The following is a 17,819-nucleotide window of genomic DNA, read 5'->3' as shown; positions in this document are numbered from 1 at the left end:
AAAATAAAATCTTACTCTGTGATCAGACAGAAAAGTGATAAGAATTTGTGTTTCTGCTACTGTTTTTTTAGGGCTTTTATACAGTGTATCGTAACGTTTTTGAAATGATTGCGAAGGAAGAACGAGAATCCGTGTTAGAAGAGGATATGGAGGATTTCCCAACTTTTGGAGACTCTCAGAGTGACTATGACACGGTAAAAGAAGATTGCATTGCCATTTTATAATTAGCATTTTATTAGTGTCTCCCCCCCGCCTCTATTTAAAAAGACTGGTTCCTAGTTCTGGGTCCTGTGCTGTAACTTTCTTCCTCTCTCCTTCTGGAGGGGCTTTCAGCTCCCTCACAGCCTCTGTTTTTACTTTTCCCTGTTTATTGAGCATGGTCCCATCCCATTAATTGCCTCCTTCAGTTTGTTTTGGAGAGGGATTTATTCTGTAAAGCCTTAAAAGGATTGTCTTCTCCATGGATTAGTAGTGATACTAGTATATGAAAAAGATGTTTTGTGTCACTGATTTTTGCTGCCTCACTGAAGGAAAAAATCTTACACCACAGCATTTGACTTGTTTTCTTTGTCTCTAGGTAGTCCATCCTTTCTACGCTTATTGGCAGAGTTTCTGCACTCAAAAGAACTTTGCTTGGAAGGAAGAATATGATACACGACAAGCTTCGAACCGCTGGGAGAAGCGAGCCATGGAAAAAGAAAACAAAAAGATCCGCGACAAAGCAAGGAAGGAGAAGAACGAGCTTGTGCGCCAGCTGGTAGCTTTCATCCGGAAGAGAGATAAAAGAGTGCAGGCGCATCGGAAACTCGTGGAGGAACAGAACGCGGAGAAGGCGCGGAAGGCCGAGGAGATGAGGCGGCAGCAGAAGCTAAAGCAGGCCAAGTACGGGATGCGGGATGCGTGGCGGGGCCCTTTCCAGGTAGAGGTGTGGGGCCAGACCTGACGGGTGCTTTCCAGGGGGAGAGGGGGCCAGATCGTCATCCTGGCTTCGTCTTGTTTTTTTAAATCCTGGTGTTGACAGTTTTTCATCTACCATGAAAATGTATTTCTTTTGAATCCCTTTATTCTTCAGATCCTTTGCAGACACTTGTGAGATGTAATGATAGTGACCGTTAATTTGAATTCTTGCTCTGTGCAAGGCCCTGTTCTAAGCTCTTTTCTCACAGCAGATCTGCAAAGTAGGTTCTGGTTTTGATCCTCGTTCCTTTGAGGGAGCGAGGCAGAGAGGTCCAGGATCCCGTAGCCGGGAAGTCACACAGGCAGGAATTGGCCCCGAGAAGCCTGTGCAGGGCCCTGGCTTTGCACCCCACTGCAATGCTGTGTCTATCGGTGTACTCCAGATATGTAGTTCATTCTCGTGCCTGTAAAGTTTGAGTTAGCGTGAGAGCATCGGGTCCAGAGCATTCTTCTAAAAATTACTCACTTCTTCAATTCTACCCACCCCACGCTTCATCTTTGGAAAATTAGCACTTTACTTGACACTTAGAATTTCAAAGTACCTCAAGACTTTTAATAAGTTGCTAAGAGTTCTAGGTTTCAAAGCCCATCATCTAATAAGCAGTTTGAATCACATAAGCACATAACAGACAGATCAGTGACTTTGCCCCCGCTGGAACTAAGCCCAGGTTTTAAAAGTGTGGAAGCGCTGACGGCTTGGGAGGAAGGAGCTCTAGGGGATGGATTGTCAGCCCAAAGAGCAAGTCGAACCGTGTGCAGACCTGCTTCTGAGTGAGAGACTATGCTGTGTGTCTAGACTGGCTGGCCAGTACAAGGAACAGAGCTGGATGACCACGGCCGACCTGGAGAGGGAGCTCAAGGAGATGGAGGCGCGCTACGAGAAGGAGTTTGGAGACGGCTCAGCCGAAGATGAAATGGAGGGGCCTGAGCTCAGAGACGGGCACGATGGTAACTTCATTCGTTAAGAAACTTTAGAAAGTAAATGTTTTTATGCGCGGATGAAAGGAGAACAGATGCAAACCTGGAGACCTCGGAGTTCCAGTCAGCTGTGGCTGGTGTTTTCATGCCTGTCTGCTTTTTAAGCAGAGCTGGAAATCCGGACTTTTATGTCACGTCTTCCAGTTTTTAAAGGTGGCAGATGATTCAGATGAAAAACAGTCCAGTATAGGCCAAGCAAAGGTAGTCCACTGAAGTAGTCCGATCCCTATAATTTGATTAGTAAACTCTTTTCTGGCCATGTTTTGAACAGTTTGTGCTTCTGACTGCATACATGATCTGCCAAGTGGGCACAGTGACAGGTGTGACTGCTGGTTACTTAAAAACTGCAGGGAAGCTCGCAGTAGGTCAAGTTTTAACATCAACTCTTCCCAGAAAAACTAATGTTGTACAGGAGCCTCTGTGAGCTATATAAATTCTTCCTCTCATTTCTCACTTTGTTGAGGGTCTCCCCCTGGTGTGCTGTAGTGTGTCATTTCTGTGCCTCTCTCGTTACAGCACAAGGGACGGGACTGCCGTGAAAGGCAAGGTTAGGCCTTGTTGAGAGTACCTGACCTTCCGCATGGTCTCTAGCTGCTCCACGAGAAATAATGTGGAATGATCTACACACAGCTTAGTCAGTTTCACCTTACCTACACATGGGTAGCCCAAATGATAAAATGGTGGATTTTTATTTACTCAAAATGATCAGGAAATGAAATGTTTTATTAATGACTTAGAAGTAGTATGTGTGAAAGTCTCTTGAAAATTGTAAAGCAGTCTGTAAACGTGAGGTGGCATGATTAGGTAGAATTATATAATTTTTGAAGTGCTTTTATATACAAGAGTGTGCTTGATCCCCACACAATACCCTTTAAATGTACGTTTTGCTCATAAAATGATAGCAGTTTTACTGAAGCGGAAACTAAGACTGAGAAGCTAGGACATAGGCCTGAGAACATATGGCCATTTTTAGATCCAGATTTTGACTTCAAATCCAACAATCTTTATTAAATATTTGATTAATCAAAGGTTATTTCATTTACACGATATATTGAAAGGGTACAGGGAATTGGACAATAATACTATTTGCTAAATGTTAATATTAGGATGTGTTTTGATCATTTATGATTTCAGTGAGAATGTCCTTCAAAATCATATTCACATCACCTATATATAAAGAATCAAAACGTAGACTGTAGAAGAGTACCTTGGGATCTTTATTGATCTCATTGCATTTATTGATCATTTGAGTACCTTGGGATCATTTATTGATCTCAGTGGCAGTCAACTTACTTGTTTTATTCCTTATAAAGATAGATTATGAGATTTTTCAAAGACTTTGAATTCAGTGTTTTAGTTGCTTAGATTTTGCGAACTGTATTGGTAGTAATTATTTGTTGTAAAAAAGCCCTAAGCTTATGAAAAAACAGAGTGTAAGGACGTGCTAAAGTTTACATGTAATATGCTATTTTATGACCAGCCTGTCAAATAATGATGGAGTGTTACAAGCTTAAGTTTATTGAAGCAGTTAGAGTAGGTTACAATTATAAATGTGTTTGCATCAAATCTTGCTCAAGAAGTAAACTAAAAAACCTTTGTTGAAAAAACTTCTTTGTGGTAAAACCATGAAAGCGGCATTTGGTTTTCTGAACTTAGCTCATACTGAGAACTTTGAGAAGATTTTGAGTCTTTTCAGTGTATTTGTGAGAAGGACTTGAAAGATAAAATGGTTTATTTGGAAGCCTTCCCTTATAATTCAGGGCTGCTTTTAAAAGGTAATCAAATCCTAGGCACCTGGGTGGCTCAGTAGTTAAGCATCTGACTTCGACTCGAGTCATGATCTCACGGTTGGTGAATTCGAGCTCCGCTTTGGGTGAGCTTGTGCCCGGTGAGCTTGTGCCCGGCTTTGGGTTAAAAAAAAATAATAACCTGAGCCCCAGGTGAGCTCTGCTTCTTTCTCTTTCCTTCCCTCCCAATCTCTCTCTCCCCCCCCCTCCTTCCCTCTCTCTGTCCCCCCCACCCCTTCTTTACCCCTCCCCTGCCTTTTGTGGGATTCTCTCTCTCTACCGTCTCTTGCACCCTCTAAATAAATAAATAGATAGTTAGATAGATAGATAGATAGATAGTAATCAAATGCTAGTAACATTGTTTGTTTTGTCTCCAGAAATGCAGTTTCTAATTTGTGTGTGATGTTAGATCGTTACTAAAGAGATGTTTTAGATCTGTGTTCTACTCAGCCAGGATTCTTACTGCCGGCTTCCCTCTTGTAGGTAGAGACAGTGATGAGGTCGAGGATGCTGAGCTGTACGATGACCTTTACTGCCCAGCGTGTGACAAATCTTTCAAGACGGAAAAGGCGTACGTTTAATATCTTTAAACTCCCCTTTTCTTCTGAGGGTGAAGTGTAACTCTGAAAGTCCTAAAGAGAAAGTGCTTGTAGCAGTTGAACACCAGCCCTCCCATGTCTTCTTGGGGGGTTTCTGTCTAACAGAGGAGGAAGAAGGATCTGTACCAGCAGTTAAGCGTGTTGTACTGATTCTCATTCATGCCAGTATTCCTGTGTAATAGCTGCTTTTTAAAACATCGATGCATCTCCAGAAAGAAATGTTGCTTGTTGTGACAAAGAAGGCATAGTCACACGGACAACCAGAAGCTAATCTAGACCAAAGCTAATCTCTGCTGTTGCAGGCAGACTCCCTTCCCGCCCTCACGCTCCTGTGCGGGCCATTGCTGCCAACGTAGGAACGTGTCCTGCCTAGACCATATCTGCTGAAGCGGAAGGACTCTGCCTTTGGGGAACAGCGAGGAAAAGAGAAATGTTTGAAAGGATTCGATTATAAAGGGCAGGGGGGACCAGGGCAGAAAATGAAAGTAGAGGCAGCAAGGGACAAAGAAACAAAACACACGCAGTGAAGGAGACAGGAGACGAAAGGATGGCAGTGGTGCTGTGGGGTCATCAAGGGAGTTGGTGTGTAACCCCGAGGGAAGGGAGAAATGGTGGAGTGGCGAGAGAAGTGGCAAGGGCAGGAGAGTTAGAAACAAGCAAGAAGACAAAAGCAGCAGTGAGGAGATTTGGAAAATTATTTTTTTAAACAGATTTTTTAAAATAATTTTTTTAAGTTTATTTTGAGAGTGAGAGCGAGCACATGGAAGGGGCAGAGAGAGGGGGAGAGAGAGAATCCCAAGTAGGCTGGGTGCTGTCAGCACAGAGCCCGACGTGAGGCTCGAACTCACAAACCGTGAGATGATGACCTGAGCCAAAATCAAGAATCGAACGCATAACTGACTGAGCCACCCTAAAAAGTTATTTTTCACTCGGAAATAATGTCAAACTTACAGGCAAGTCACAAGAATAGATATAGAGCACCCAATTCACCTGTTGCTAACATTTTGCCCCATTTGCTTTAACGATTCTCTTCCTCCCTCCCTCCCTTTCTCCCTTTCTCCCTTTCTCTCCCCCCTCCTCCCTTTCCCACTCTACACACACAGGTTTTGCCTGACTAATTTGAGAGCAGGTTACATCCATTACATCCATAATGCTCTTTTACCTTTCAGTACTTCAGTAGATGTTCCTTAAGAATAAATATATTCTGTTACGTGATCACAGTACAGCTGTCAACTTCAGGAAGTTTGTAACATTGATACTGCTTCCCTCTCCTTTACTGGCCTGTACTCCACTTTCAGCAGTAGATCTGTGTTAGTGTCCTGTACAGTTTCTTTTCTACTTCAGCACAGAATCCAGTTTAGGATCATGTGTTGCATTTATTTAGTTAGTCTTGTTTAATCTGGGCCAGTTCCTTTGTCTATGCCATTGTTACTCCAGTATACTGGCCCTTTAAAATATTTTTTTATTAGAGTAGTTATCCTTTTGAGTTTGTCTGTCTCCTCATGATTAGTTTCAAGTTGTGTATCTCCAGCTGGAATACCACATAGACATGTTGTGTTGCTCTCAGGGTTTCCTTTCTGGAGGCATATGATGTCTGTCTAACCTTCCTCGTGGTAATGATTTTGATCACCCAGTCCAGGCATTGTCTAATTTTTACTCTGTAGAGTTAGTGTATTTTTCCCTTGCAATAGATTTTACCTTATGGGATGTTTATCTGAGATACTTTAAAGTAGGCAAGTATCTGAGCACCTGGGTGGCTCACTTGGTTGAGTGACTTCAGCTAAAGTCACGATCTCATGGTTCATGAGTTCGAGCCTGCGTCGGTCTCTGCAGACACTGAAGAGCCTGCTCGGGATTCTGTCTCCCTCTTCCTGCCCCTCCCCCACTCTCACACACTCTCTCTCAAAAATAACCAATTAAAGTTAGGCAAATATATTGCTCCTCATCACAATTTTCTAGATTTGGCATTCATTGATGATTGTACCTTGTACCAGTTGCCACCGTAATGGTCCCAAAAGGGGGCTTTTCTGGTACCAGTGCTCCTGCTATATTATTAGTCCTCATTTGGTCTTCTGCTATAAATAAGAGCCTTGCCTTTCCTCTGTCTGTCTATTATCAGTATGAATTTGTGAATTTTTTTCAATGTTTTATAATTTATTACTGTACTTTTCATGCTCAAACTTTTCCAGATATGGTTAGTGAGAGTTCCTTCAAGGTGGCTCCTTGAAGAACATCCCGGGCGTTCTTTTGAGCACTTACCTTCTGGTACAAGATGTTCCAACTTCTCCAAGGAAACATGGTCTGAAGGAAAATTTTAGTGGAGAGGAAGAGTAGCAACTCAAACTAGAAAACCACAACTCTGAACAAATGAGATGAAGTTGATAGTGACATAGTTTCCCACTTTTCTTGTTCATCTAACAACTCGGTACTTCAGTGTTGTCAACTCAGTTTTGTGAAGTGTTACTTAGTGGTCCACAGATGCACTGAAAGAGACGCGGCTCGTGGAGTTTTAGGCAGAGGAGGACAGGTGTGTGTGAACTCACACTTAGGATGGTAGGAGTGAGGAGGGAGAGCCCTCTGGAGGAGGTGAAAGACAGTTACTGATAAAAGCAAAAGGAGGTGAACTACTCTTGTACTTCAAGCCTTCACGTCATAACCCAAGGGGCCTTCCTTTTTAAGTTGAATGTCGTCCTATAATTTCCCAGGATCTCTCGAAGCCCACAGCACACTCTGGAACGTGTCAGCGCTTGGCAGATACTCGGTGATTAGGAGGAAATGGTGGAGAAGACTTGAATCTTAAGGACTGGAAAATTAAAATAATAGAATTTGACCCCCCCCCCCAAAAAAAAATTTTTTTTTGAAGAAAATCTGTAGATGGAAGGACAGCTGGAGGGGAAATACTGGATACAGGGAAAAACAACCACTGCCTGACAGGTCCTGACACGGTCTTTCTGGTTCTCTCTCTGGTATCACCAATAGTTTGCTTACTTGGAAAAATAAATTTTAACATGGTTGTACGTATTCAGCCACATGTTTGGGCACATGTGACTTCTCTTGCAGTTACTTACAACAGATTGTTATTTCAGGATGAGGAATCATGAAAAATCAAAGAAGCATCGGGAAATGGTTGCCTTGTTAAAGCAACAGTTGGAGGAGGAGGAAGAAAATTTCTCAGGACCTCAAACTGATGAAAATCCGTTGAATGCCAATTCTGAAGACGATCTAGAAGATGCACCAAAACAAAAGTACTTCTAAAAATGTTATTAAACATACTTATAATGTTAGAGATGAGATTGCACTTAAATGCTGTCTTATCTGAAAGAAGTTATTCTGTTATGCTAATATTTTCCACATGTTTTTCTACTTAAGGGAACTTACAAAATTGAAATGGGTAAAGCATGATGTCAAGAATAGTTTGTATAGAATTTTTTGACCATTAAAAGCAGTTTTATACCTAGGTAATTGACATGTTAATTACTGTCAGTGGAACCACTGTTACAATTTTCTAAAATGATAATGTGAATGTTTTCTTTTTAATATCTTATAGTATTAAATACTTTTAGTATTTTACTTCTCTCTGTATCAGTAGTGTTGTAGTATTTTTTTTTTTTTTTTTCATTTAGCAGGTAGTCACAGAGTTAAGTATTTGATGTTTTGATTTATATTTGTTCACAGGCTTTCTAAAAAACAGAAGAAAAAGAAACAGAAACCAGCACAGGTATGTTGAAAAGTTTTATTGAATATCAAATTTAAAGATAGAGTGCTTTTGTTTACTCAGTAGAGTCTGCTTTAAGGAGAGGGACTTTCACTATAATTTTGTTGGTTATAAAATGGTTTGAAGGGAATTGAAAATATTTTCTTTTGTCATCCCTTTTTCTCCATTAATATGCATGTAGCTAATTTACTTACTTTCTGTGTCAGTGTGTTTTAAAATTTGTCAGGTGGAATTAATTCCCTAATAGTAATTAGCTGAGTGATCATATTTAAAAAATATTGGGACATGTGATGACTGGGTTTTTAGATGAGGACAACAATTAAAACCAGAAATATGTGAAAATCTGAGGTTTGGTTATTGTATATCTAAGTTTCTTTTTCTGACAACATAAGTGGAATTTTGTAAAAGGAATATTTGGTTAGACATGTGTAATGATTGTGATTCTTGAAAAAATGTTTCTTAATACTATTCAGAAATTTAAATCATTTAAATATTTCACACCTGACATCTAAATCCAATCTCTCTTATGAATATTTTTAAATTGTGGCACCTGAGTGGCTTAGTCGGTTAAGTGTCAGACTCTTGATTTTGGCTCACGTCATAATCTCATGGTCATGAGATTGAGCCCTGCATTGGGCTTGGAGCTGACAGAGTGGAGCCTGCTTGGGATTCTCTTTCTCCCTCTCTGCCCCTTCCTCACTCTCACTTTCAGATAAACATTTTAAAAATATTTTAAAATAAAAGGTTATTATGTTGTTACATATGTGTAACAGTCCTAGGGATGTATAAAAAGAGGGCTTGTCCATTTTACTAAGGATACTTGGTGGGTCTAAAGGGAATAGAATTGATTCCTATGCTATTTTAATATAATCTAATTCTATTAGTTTATATTAGGTTTTAAATGTTATAGTTCTTTTTGAAAACTGAAAATATTTTCTAATACGTATTTTTTAAATGTTTATTTATTTTGAGAGAGAGAGAGCGCATGCATGAGTGCTAGCGGGGGAGGGGCAGAGAGAGGATCCCAAGGTTTTGCACTGGCAGTGCAGAGCCCGATGTGGGGCTTAAACTCAATAACTGTGAGATCATGACTTGAGCCCAAATCAAGAGTCAAGTGCTTAACCAACTGAGCCACCCAGGCGCCCCAAAAGCTAAAAATATTTTTAAGAAAACTTAGTTAACAAAACTTTAGATTTGGCTTATCTATTTAAATGGTAATATGTTTGAAAATTTTTGTTTTATGTTCCAAAAATGATACGTGACATGTGAATTAATCACTGTTAAAATTTGTGACTTGGAACTTTTCCTTCAATTATAAAACCACATAGCAAGTTGTATGTTCCTTCATAAAATGACTCATCTTCCACCCAAAGATTACAGTTATTAGAACACTTCCTCTGGCCTTTGTGTGTGCCAAAACTACTAGAATAAGGACAAAACAAGAGGGATTTATACCTAAGCCAAACCTACCTTGTCTTGAATCATGAAGGCTAAGTCCTATAGATTGCCGTAATAGACACACGTATCTTTATATTCTTACCAATGGAAATGTTTTGTTTACTACCCCATTTTTCCTCTCCAAAGCTGTGTTTCTTTATACTAATACCTCGTGTTGATTTCTCATTCTATCAGGAAGAAAGCCCCAGTTCAGACTTAGTTTTATGTAGTATTTTTCCTGATGTTTTCGCAGTTCTTTCTGATGGGAGGGTAGCACAGAGACATGAACTGGTAGATTGAAGAGCAGGAGGCAGCAAATACAGAGAATCAGGAGGCGTCAGACTGGAAAAATTTTCTGTATGGTCAGAAAAAGAAAACAGCATGAGCCAACAAGATTGTGAAAGAAAACCCAGAAAACTGAGATTGAATGTGAACAAATGGCCCTGGCTGGCAGAAAGGAGGAATCCAAGTAACTTTTGAACACAGTACTCTGACACCCTCCATGAGACACGTTCTAAAGACAAAATTAACTACAAGATAAAAAAAATCTTGAACTCCACTTAGTAGACATTTTGGTAGTAATATTATTACTAGAAATGTGTGACCTGAGTCTAATCATGAGGAAACAGGCAAAGCCAAACTGTGGGAACAAAGCAGCCATCCAATTGTCAACATCATGAAAGACCAAAAGAAAAGAAAAGAAAAAAGTAGGGCTCTGGTTCTAGAGTAAGGGAGATTAAAGAGATACGACAACTAAGCACAACGTGTGGTCCTTGACTCTAGCCCCTGTTGGGGCTTACAAGGAAAGGACATTATTGGGTTGTGAATATGACTTATGTAGCAGATACCATCAGTGCTAAGGTCTTCAGTATGAAGAGGGTAGTGTGGAAATGTAGGAGCATGTTTTTGTTCTTACAAGATACATGGTGAAGTGTCATGATATCTGCCTGCAACTTACTTTCATAGTTCTGGGGTGGGAGAAAGTGTGTGTTCAGAGACCCACAGGAAGGGATAGGGGAGAGCAAATGTGGCAAAATGTGGCCTCAAACCAGAACAACAAAAAAACACAATAGCAGGGGTGCCTGGGTGGCTCAGTCAAGTTAAGCGTCAGACTCTTGATTTCAGCTCAGGTCATGATCCCACTGTTTGTGACATGGAGCCCCACATGGGACTGTGCTGTCAGTGCAGGGCCTGCTTGGGATTTTCTCTCTCTCCCTCTCTTTCTCTCTGCCTCTCCCGCGATTGTGTGCGCTCTCTCTCTCTCTGTCTCAGTCAAGAATAAGGAAAAAACAAAGCACGGTTGCACTTAGTGAGGATATGTTTGCCAAGTTTTGTCTTTTTTTATAATGCTTATTTTGTTTTTTTTTCTTCTTTCTTTTATAACCATAAAAGTAATAGTTGGGGCACCTGGGTGGCTCAGTCGGTTAAGTGTCTGACTCTTGATTTTGGCTCAGGTCATGATCTCACAGTCATGAGATCAAGCCCTACATGGGGCTTTGCTGGGTGTGGAGCCTGCTTAGTATTCTGTCTTCCTTTGCCCTTTCCCCACTTGCTTGCTCTCTCTGTCTCAAAAAAAAGTAATAGTTGCTCATTACAGATCATCTGGATACCAGAAAACGATAAATATCCCTAATTCTGCCTATAGATATTATTTACTATTGAATTAAATTATAACCAGACATTATATACAATTTTCTCTTTTACATTTTTGCTAACAGGTTGTATTTTTCTACAAAATTGAATCGGTAACTTTGCCAACGTGATTTTTTAAGAGCTTCATCATTCCCTTCATATATTCAACCATTCACTTAATGAACATATGGATTGTTTCCAATTTTTTCCTAGTTTAATATTGCTGTAATGACCATTTGTGTTTTTTGTGTTGGTTTTTTTTTTTAAGTTTATTTATTTATTTTGAGAGAGCACGAGCTGGGGAGGGGCAGAGAGAGAGGGAGAGAGAGAGAATCCCAGGCAGGCTCAGCACCGTCGGTTCAATCCCACGAACCATGAGATCATGACCTGAGCTGAAATCAAATCAGACGTTCAACTGACTGAGCAACCCCAGCATCCTTCACCCCTCATGTTTTAAATTGCTAGCTGTTTCTCCTTTTTATTTCCTGAAGATATGCTCCTCCAGAGTGTACGGGACCTTGTAATTGATTATAACTATTTGGCAACATAAGAAGCTGGGATTATTATTTATTTTGTAATGCATATATGTTTTACGACCTAGAATTATGATGATAATTTCAATGAAAATGGAACTGGAGAAGGAGTAAAAGTTGAGTCAGAAGATACCAACTTAAATCAAGACCAAGCCAAAGAATTCGAATGTAGTCCCCAAGAAAACATCAGTGCCACTGAGACTGTTGAACGATGTGATGACCCTAAAAGTGAAGCTAAAAAGTAAGTCACGTTGATGGTGTTTTCTAATTAACGTTGGTAGTAAGAATGCCTTCTCATAGATCAGATAACATCCCGCCCGCAGTTACGAAGTAGATCATGTATATCCGTGACTTCCACGTTACCCAGACAGACAGGTGCAGCATGTGGGAAAGAGGATACTGGAGGAATGGGCTCACGGACATTTCAGCAATATCGCCCAAATCAGAAAGTCGCTTTGATCCAGTTTTAATCCTGTTGAGGTCTTATTTTGTCCCGAATCTGTAATACTTGGCACTCAAGTGAGAACAAGGCTCCTGATGAGGCCGCACCCCGCTTGCCTGCAGCATTGCTGACTGTGTCTTCATGCTCACGGTGGTCCTCCTGAGTCTGGCCCCACAGTGCAGGTCATTAGGATTTATACCGCAGCCTGGGGCCTTCCTGCTGGAAGGAGCCCTGGAATTTTGGTGCTGCACAAGGTCTTAGTGGCTGCCAGAGGAAGGTTCTTCTCAAGGGAGATAGCATACCTTGTCCTCCCCTTCCTGCCTTGTCTTTCTTCTCTCCATCCTCTGTTCCTCTAGAGCAGAGAAGTAATTTCTTATTCCTTGAGGAAAGATCTGAACAGTAAATAGCCTCAGGTCCCTGTCTAGGACCATGAGAAAGGGTTCAATTGACCCAGTAAAGTGGGAGCCTGAGTTGCAAATGCTGAACACCAGAGCACCAGTGAAGGGGCGGTGAGTGCATTTGGGGGTTTAGGAATTCAGGGGGCGTCAGTGAGGGACACAGGACAGAGGCCTGGACTAGGGCTGTAGCTGTAGGAAAAGGAAGGAGAGGAACCACACAAACCGGTAAAGTGTTTCATCTGTGTTTCAACTGATTTAAGTAAATTCGTTAGTGTTTGTGTCAACTTTTCACATCTTTTTTTTAATTAATTTTTTAAATTTAAATCCAAGTTACTTAACATACAGTGTAATAATGATTTCAAGAGTAGAATTTAGTGATTCATCACTTACTTACAATACCCAGTGCTCATCCCAACACGTGCCCTCCTTAATGCCCTTCACCCATTTAACCCATCTCCCCACCCAACACCCCTCCAGCAACCCTCAGTTCTTTGCATTTAAGTCTCTTATGATCTGTCTCTTCCCTTCCCCTGTGTTCATCTGTTTTGTTTCTTAAATTCCACATGTGAATGAAATCATGTGATACTTGTCTTTGACTAATTTCGCTTAGCATCATACACTAATTCCATCCACATTGCTGCCAATGGCAAGATTTCCTTTTTTTTTTTTGATTGCCAAGTAGTATTCCATTGTATATGTATATACACCACATCTTTATTCATCAGTTGATGGACATTTGGGATCTTTCCGTACTTTGGCTGTTGTCAATAATGCTGCTATAAACATTGTGGTACATGTGCCCCTTCGAATCAGCACTCCTATATCCTTTGGATAAGTACCTAGTAGTGCAGTTGCTGGGTCGTAGGGTAGTTCTGTTTTTAATTTTTTGAGAAACCTCCACACTGTTTCCAGAGTGGCTGTACCAGGTTGGATTCCCACCAGCAGTGCAAAAGGGTTCCTCTTTCTACACATCCTCACCAACATCTGTTGTTGCCTGAGTTGTTAAATGTTAGCCATTTTAACAAATGTGAAGTGCTATGTCATTGTGGTTTTAATTTGTATTTTCCTGATGATGAGTGATGTTGAGCATTTTTTCATGTGTCCGTTAGTCATCTGGATGTCTTCTTTGGAAAAGTGTCTGTTCATGTCTTTTGCCCATTTCTTCACTGAATTATTTGATTTTTGGGTGTTGAGTTTGGTAAGTTCTTTATAGATTTTGGATCCTAACCCTTTATCTGATAAGTCATTTGCAAAAATCTTCTTCCATTCCATCGATGCCTTTTAGTTTTGCTGTTTTCTTTTGCTGTGCAGAAGCTTTTAAGCTTGATGAGATCCCAGTAGTTCATTTTTTATTTTGTTTCTCTTGCCTCTGGAGACGTGTTGAGTAAGAAGTTGCTGGAGCGCCTGGGTCACTCAGTCGGTTAAGAAGTTGCTGAGGCTAAGGTCAAAGAGGTTGTTGCCTGGTTTCTTCTCTAGGATATAGATGGCTTCCTGTCGTACATATAGCTCTTTCATCCATTTTGAGTTTATTTTTGTGTATGGTGTAAGTGGTCCAGGTTCATTGTTTTGCACATCGCTGTCCAGTTTTCCCAACACCATTTGCCGAAGAGATTGTCGTTTTTCCATTGGATTTTCTTTCCTGCTTTGTCGAAGATTGGTTGGCCATACATCTGTGGGTCCATTTCTGGGTTCTCTATTCTGTTTCATTGATCTATGTGTCTGTTTTTGTGCCAGTACCATGCTGTCTTGATGATTACAGCTTTGTAATACAGCTTGAAGTCTGGAATTGTGATACCTCCTGCTTTGTTTTTTTTTTTTTTTTTCAGGATTGCTTTGGCTATTCAGGGTCTTTTCTCGTTCCATTCAAATTTTAGGATTGTTCTAGCTCTGTGAAGAATGCTGGTGTTATTTTGGTTGGGATTGCATTGAATATGTAGATTGCTTTGGGTAGTATCAACATTTTAACAGTACTTTTTCTTCCATTCCATGAGTGTGGAATGTTTTTCCATATTTTTGTGTTGTCTTCAATTTCTTTCATAAGATTTCTATTGTTTTCAGTGTATGGATTTTTCACCTCTTTGTTTAGGTTTATTCATAGGTATTTTATGGTTTTGGGTGCAATTGTAAATGGGATCAATTCCTTGACTTCTCTTTCTGCTGCTTCATTCTTGGTGTATAGAAATGCAACCAATTTCTGTACATTGATTTTATATCTTGTGACTTTGCTGAATTCATGGATCAGTTCTGGAAGTTTGTGGGTGGAGTCTTTTGAGTGTTTCACACAGAGTATCATATCATCTGTGAAGAGTAAGTTAAAAGTTTGACTTCCTCCTTACTGATTTGGATGCCTTTTGTTTCTTTGTTGTCTGATTGCTGAGGCCAGGACTTCCAACACTATGTTAAACAACAGTGGCAAGAGCGTACATCCCTGTCATGTTCCTGACCTTAGAGGGCAAGCTCTCATTTTTTCCCCATTGAGGCTGTTATTAGCAGGTGGTTCTTACCCTTTCTTTTGATGGGATGTATCACATTGATTTGGGGATATTGAACCAGCCCTGCATCCCAAGAATAAATCCTACTTGATTGTGGTGAATGATTCTTTTAATGTATTGTTGGATCCAGTTTGCTAGTGTCTTGGGAATTTTTGCATCCATGTTCATAAGGGAAATTGGTCTGTAGCTTTCCTTTTGAGTACGGTCTTTGAAGCTTCTGGGTGAAGCTGGTCTGCTTCGTCAATCCTTGCCATTGTGGCATCCATTCAAGATGATAACATTTTGATTATAACATTTTAAATTCTGGCTGACTAGATTTTATTTCTTTTATCTCCGCAGAAAGGGATTCTCTGGTGTCTTCTATGCGTTTTTCAACCTTAGCTAGTATTCTTATTATCGTGGTTCTAAATTCTAGTTCAGACATCTTGCTTATTATCTGCATTAAGTCCCTGGCTGTCGTTTCTTCCTGTTCTTCCTTTTGGGGTGAATTCCTTCATCTTGTCATTTTGGAAGAAGAAAAAAAATTAATAAAATAAAACATTGAAATTGAAAAATTTAAAAACAAGAAAAATAAAGGGAAGCTAGATCCTTAGGTGTGTTTTGGTCTGCATGTTGAAAGAAGCTTGATAAAATAGGGAAAAAGGGGAAAGGAAAAAAAATGTAAGAAAAAGTTTGGAAATTAAAATATAATAAAGTAAAGGAAATGAAATAGAATAATAAATTTAAGAAAATAAAGTAAAAAAAAATTGAAATAAAATTTTCTCTTTCGGTATCCAAGAAAGAGAAAGAAAAGAAAGGAAAAAAACCAGAATTTAAGCAAAAATAGAAGCAAAGAAAACAAATAAATGAACCAGCAAACAAAATGAAACCCGAATGAAGTTCCATCCAGTTTCCCCTAGAACTGAAACTATGAAACCTTCTAATAGCCTGTACACTAAGCAGGTGGTTTTGACCTCTGCTGGTCTTCTAGGGGATGGCTTGGGCGGTGTGGTTGGGCAGGGCTTGGTGTAATGGCTCCGTTCTCCGGTATGTGGCACCACTTAACTTATTGGAGTGGATTGGTATGGTGTGCATGCATGTGCACACATGGGATTGCATGGGAGAGGTGAAAGTGGCTTCACCCAGCTCCTAGTCTCTGGAGCAGGAACTTTGTACTCTAACTGATCCATGATCAAGCACCCCTTCTTTGTCTCAGGCCTCCGTCCACAGCCCACCTCTACCCTGTCCATGTCCAAGCCGTCCACCTGCCAGACAGCACCTCCCTCCAGAGTTTTATCTCAGATGGGGTTGTGTTTCAAAACCCCGCACTTCAAAGACCCCCATGGCTCAGACCCACTCCGACGCTATGGGGGAAGGTCTTGCTGAGGAATGGCCGGGTGCTGGCTTGTCCCAGAAAACGTTCATGTGATGGCGCAGCAGCAGAAGTTCAGAGGTTGTGGCAAATCACAAGACACAGCAAGCACCAGGTTTCACTGTACTCTGCATCTTTGTCCCAATACCAGCAAATATGGCTGCTTTCTGGGGTCTGCTGGGACCTTTGCCTGTGTGGAAGCCATATGCCCTCTACCAAATGCTCTCTAAGCAGGGGACCCACTTCTCCCTGTATGGGACAGAGACCCCTGAGACCTTGCTGCCTGCTCCTGGGGATTCACCCTGCTTCCTCACCTGAGCACTGCCAGGTACTGAGGTCCAGAACTTCAGACTCTGTGCTCTACTGTTTATAGAATCCTAATGGTATTGAAACCCCCTTCTTTCTCCCCATCAGTAATTTTGGGGAACAGATTTCCTGTTCAGTCCTCTACGAGTGTTCTCACTCTCTCTTTCTCTTTATCTCCAGCTGCTTCCGGGGGAGTGCTTTTATTGCATGCTACTGCTGTGCCACACTCTCCCCCTTTCTGTCCTTTCTCTGCAGAAATGGCTCCCTACGCTCCACAGCTTTTCTCTCCCCCAATTCATGTCTCCGCAATGCATACCTGCCTAATTCTGTGGCTCAAGTTACTGTTGTGTTAATCCTCAGATCAGTTTCCTAGTTGTTCAAAATGGTTTGTTGCTGATCTAGTTTTTTGTTTTTGGGGACGAGACGAGCTCAGGATCTACATACTACTCTACCATCTTAACTCCCTCCTCAAATTTGACATCACATGTGATCTCTAAATTTGCTCTTTAAAGCAATTCATTTGAGATGTGAAAATTAATTAGGTTGGCCATAAAAATTAGTGAATTAGCCCTTAAAGTGCATGTCACTCTTTTGAATCTTCTTGGGAGCAAGGTAGCAATTAGGGATACGTTATTGGGGCACCTGGGTGGCTCAGTCGGTTGAGCGTCCGACTTCGGCTCAGGTCATGATCTCACAGTCTGTGAGTTCGAGCCCCACGTCAGGCTGTGTGCTGACAGCTCAGAGCCTGGAGCCTGTTTCAGATTCTGTGTCTCCCTCTCTCTCTCTGACCTTCCCCCGTTCATGCTCTCTCTCTCTGTCTCAAAAATAAATAAACGTTAAAAAAAAAAAAGGGATACGTTATTATTGGATTATACAGAATTCTTTAATTTATTTTCCAGTGCTCCTAAACCCAAAGGAAAGAAAGCCAAAGATATGAAGAAATCTGTCAAAGTACCTGCTGAACAACAGGCAGTGGTAGGTCAAAGTCATATTGACATGTTTTCAGTAGACCTTGTTTAAGTAATCTAAATTCTTAATTCTAATTCTAAAGACATAAGTATTTGGTGAACCGTTCTGCACCTACTGTATATATAGGTGTGGATCCATCAACAGTTTTTCTTGGTGGATGTAGAATGTATAGATAGGTGTGTCATTGTTTTTCTTTAAAAAGCACATTGGAAATACCAAATTG

At 40.7% G+C, this 17,819-nt stretch overlaps 1 protein-coding gene across 2 annotated transcripts in view; it reads left to right on the top strand.

The window, feature by feature from the left end:
* DNAJC21 (DnaJ heat shock protein family (Hsp40) member C21) overlaps positions 1–17,819 on the top strand; it is a 34,034-nt gene that overhangs the window by 10,757 nt on the left and 5,458 nt on the right. For both annotated transcript variants that reach the window (XR_006221279.1, XM_042996659.1), the window contains exons 4-11: positions 72–194; positions 578–882; positions 1,754–1,905; positions 4,206–4,293; positions 7,408–7,566; positions 7,997–8,039; positions 11,707–11,879; positions 17,527–17,602. Coding sequence is in view for 1 of the 2 variants with exons in the window: in XM_042996659.1 (XP_042852593.1) it covers positions 72–194; positions 578–882; positions 1,754–1,905; positions 4,206–4,293; positions 7,408–7,566; positions 7,997–8,039; positions 11,707–11,879; positions 17,527–17,602 (1,119 nt within the window). In the remaining variant the exon portion in view is untranslated. The remainder of the gene's footprint in view (positions 1–71; positions 195–577; positions 883–1,753; positions 1,906–4,205; positions 4,294–7,407; positions 7,567–7,996; positions 8,040–11,706; positions 11,880–17,526; positions 17,603–17,819) is intronic.

This window comes from Panthera tigris, chromosome A1 (genome assembly GCF_018350195.1).
Source record: "Panthera tigris isolate Pti1 chromosome A1, P.tigris_Pti1_mat1.1, whole genome shotgun sequence".
In the NCBI taxonomy this organism is placed as follows: Eukaryota; Metazoa; Chordata; class Mammalia; order Carnivora; family Felidae; genus Panthera; species Panthera tigris.
Note: the sequence above shows the minus strand (reverse complement) of the source record. Positions and strands in the feature narration are given on the sequence as shown.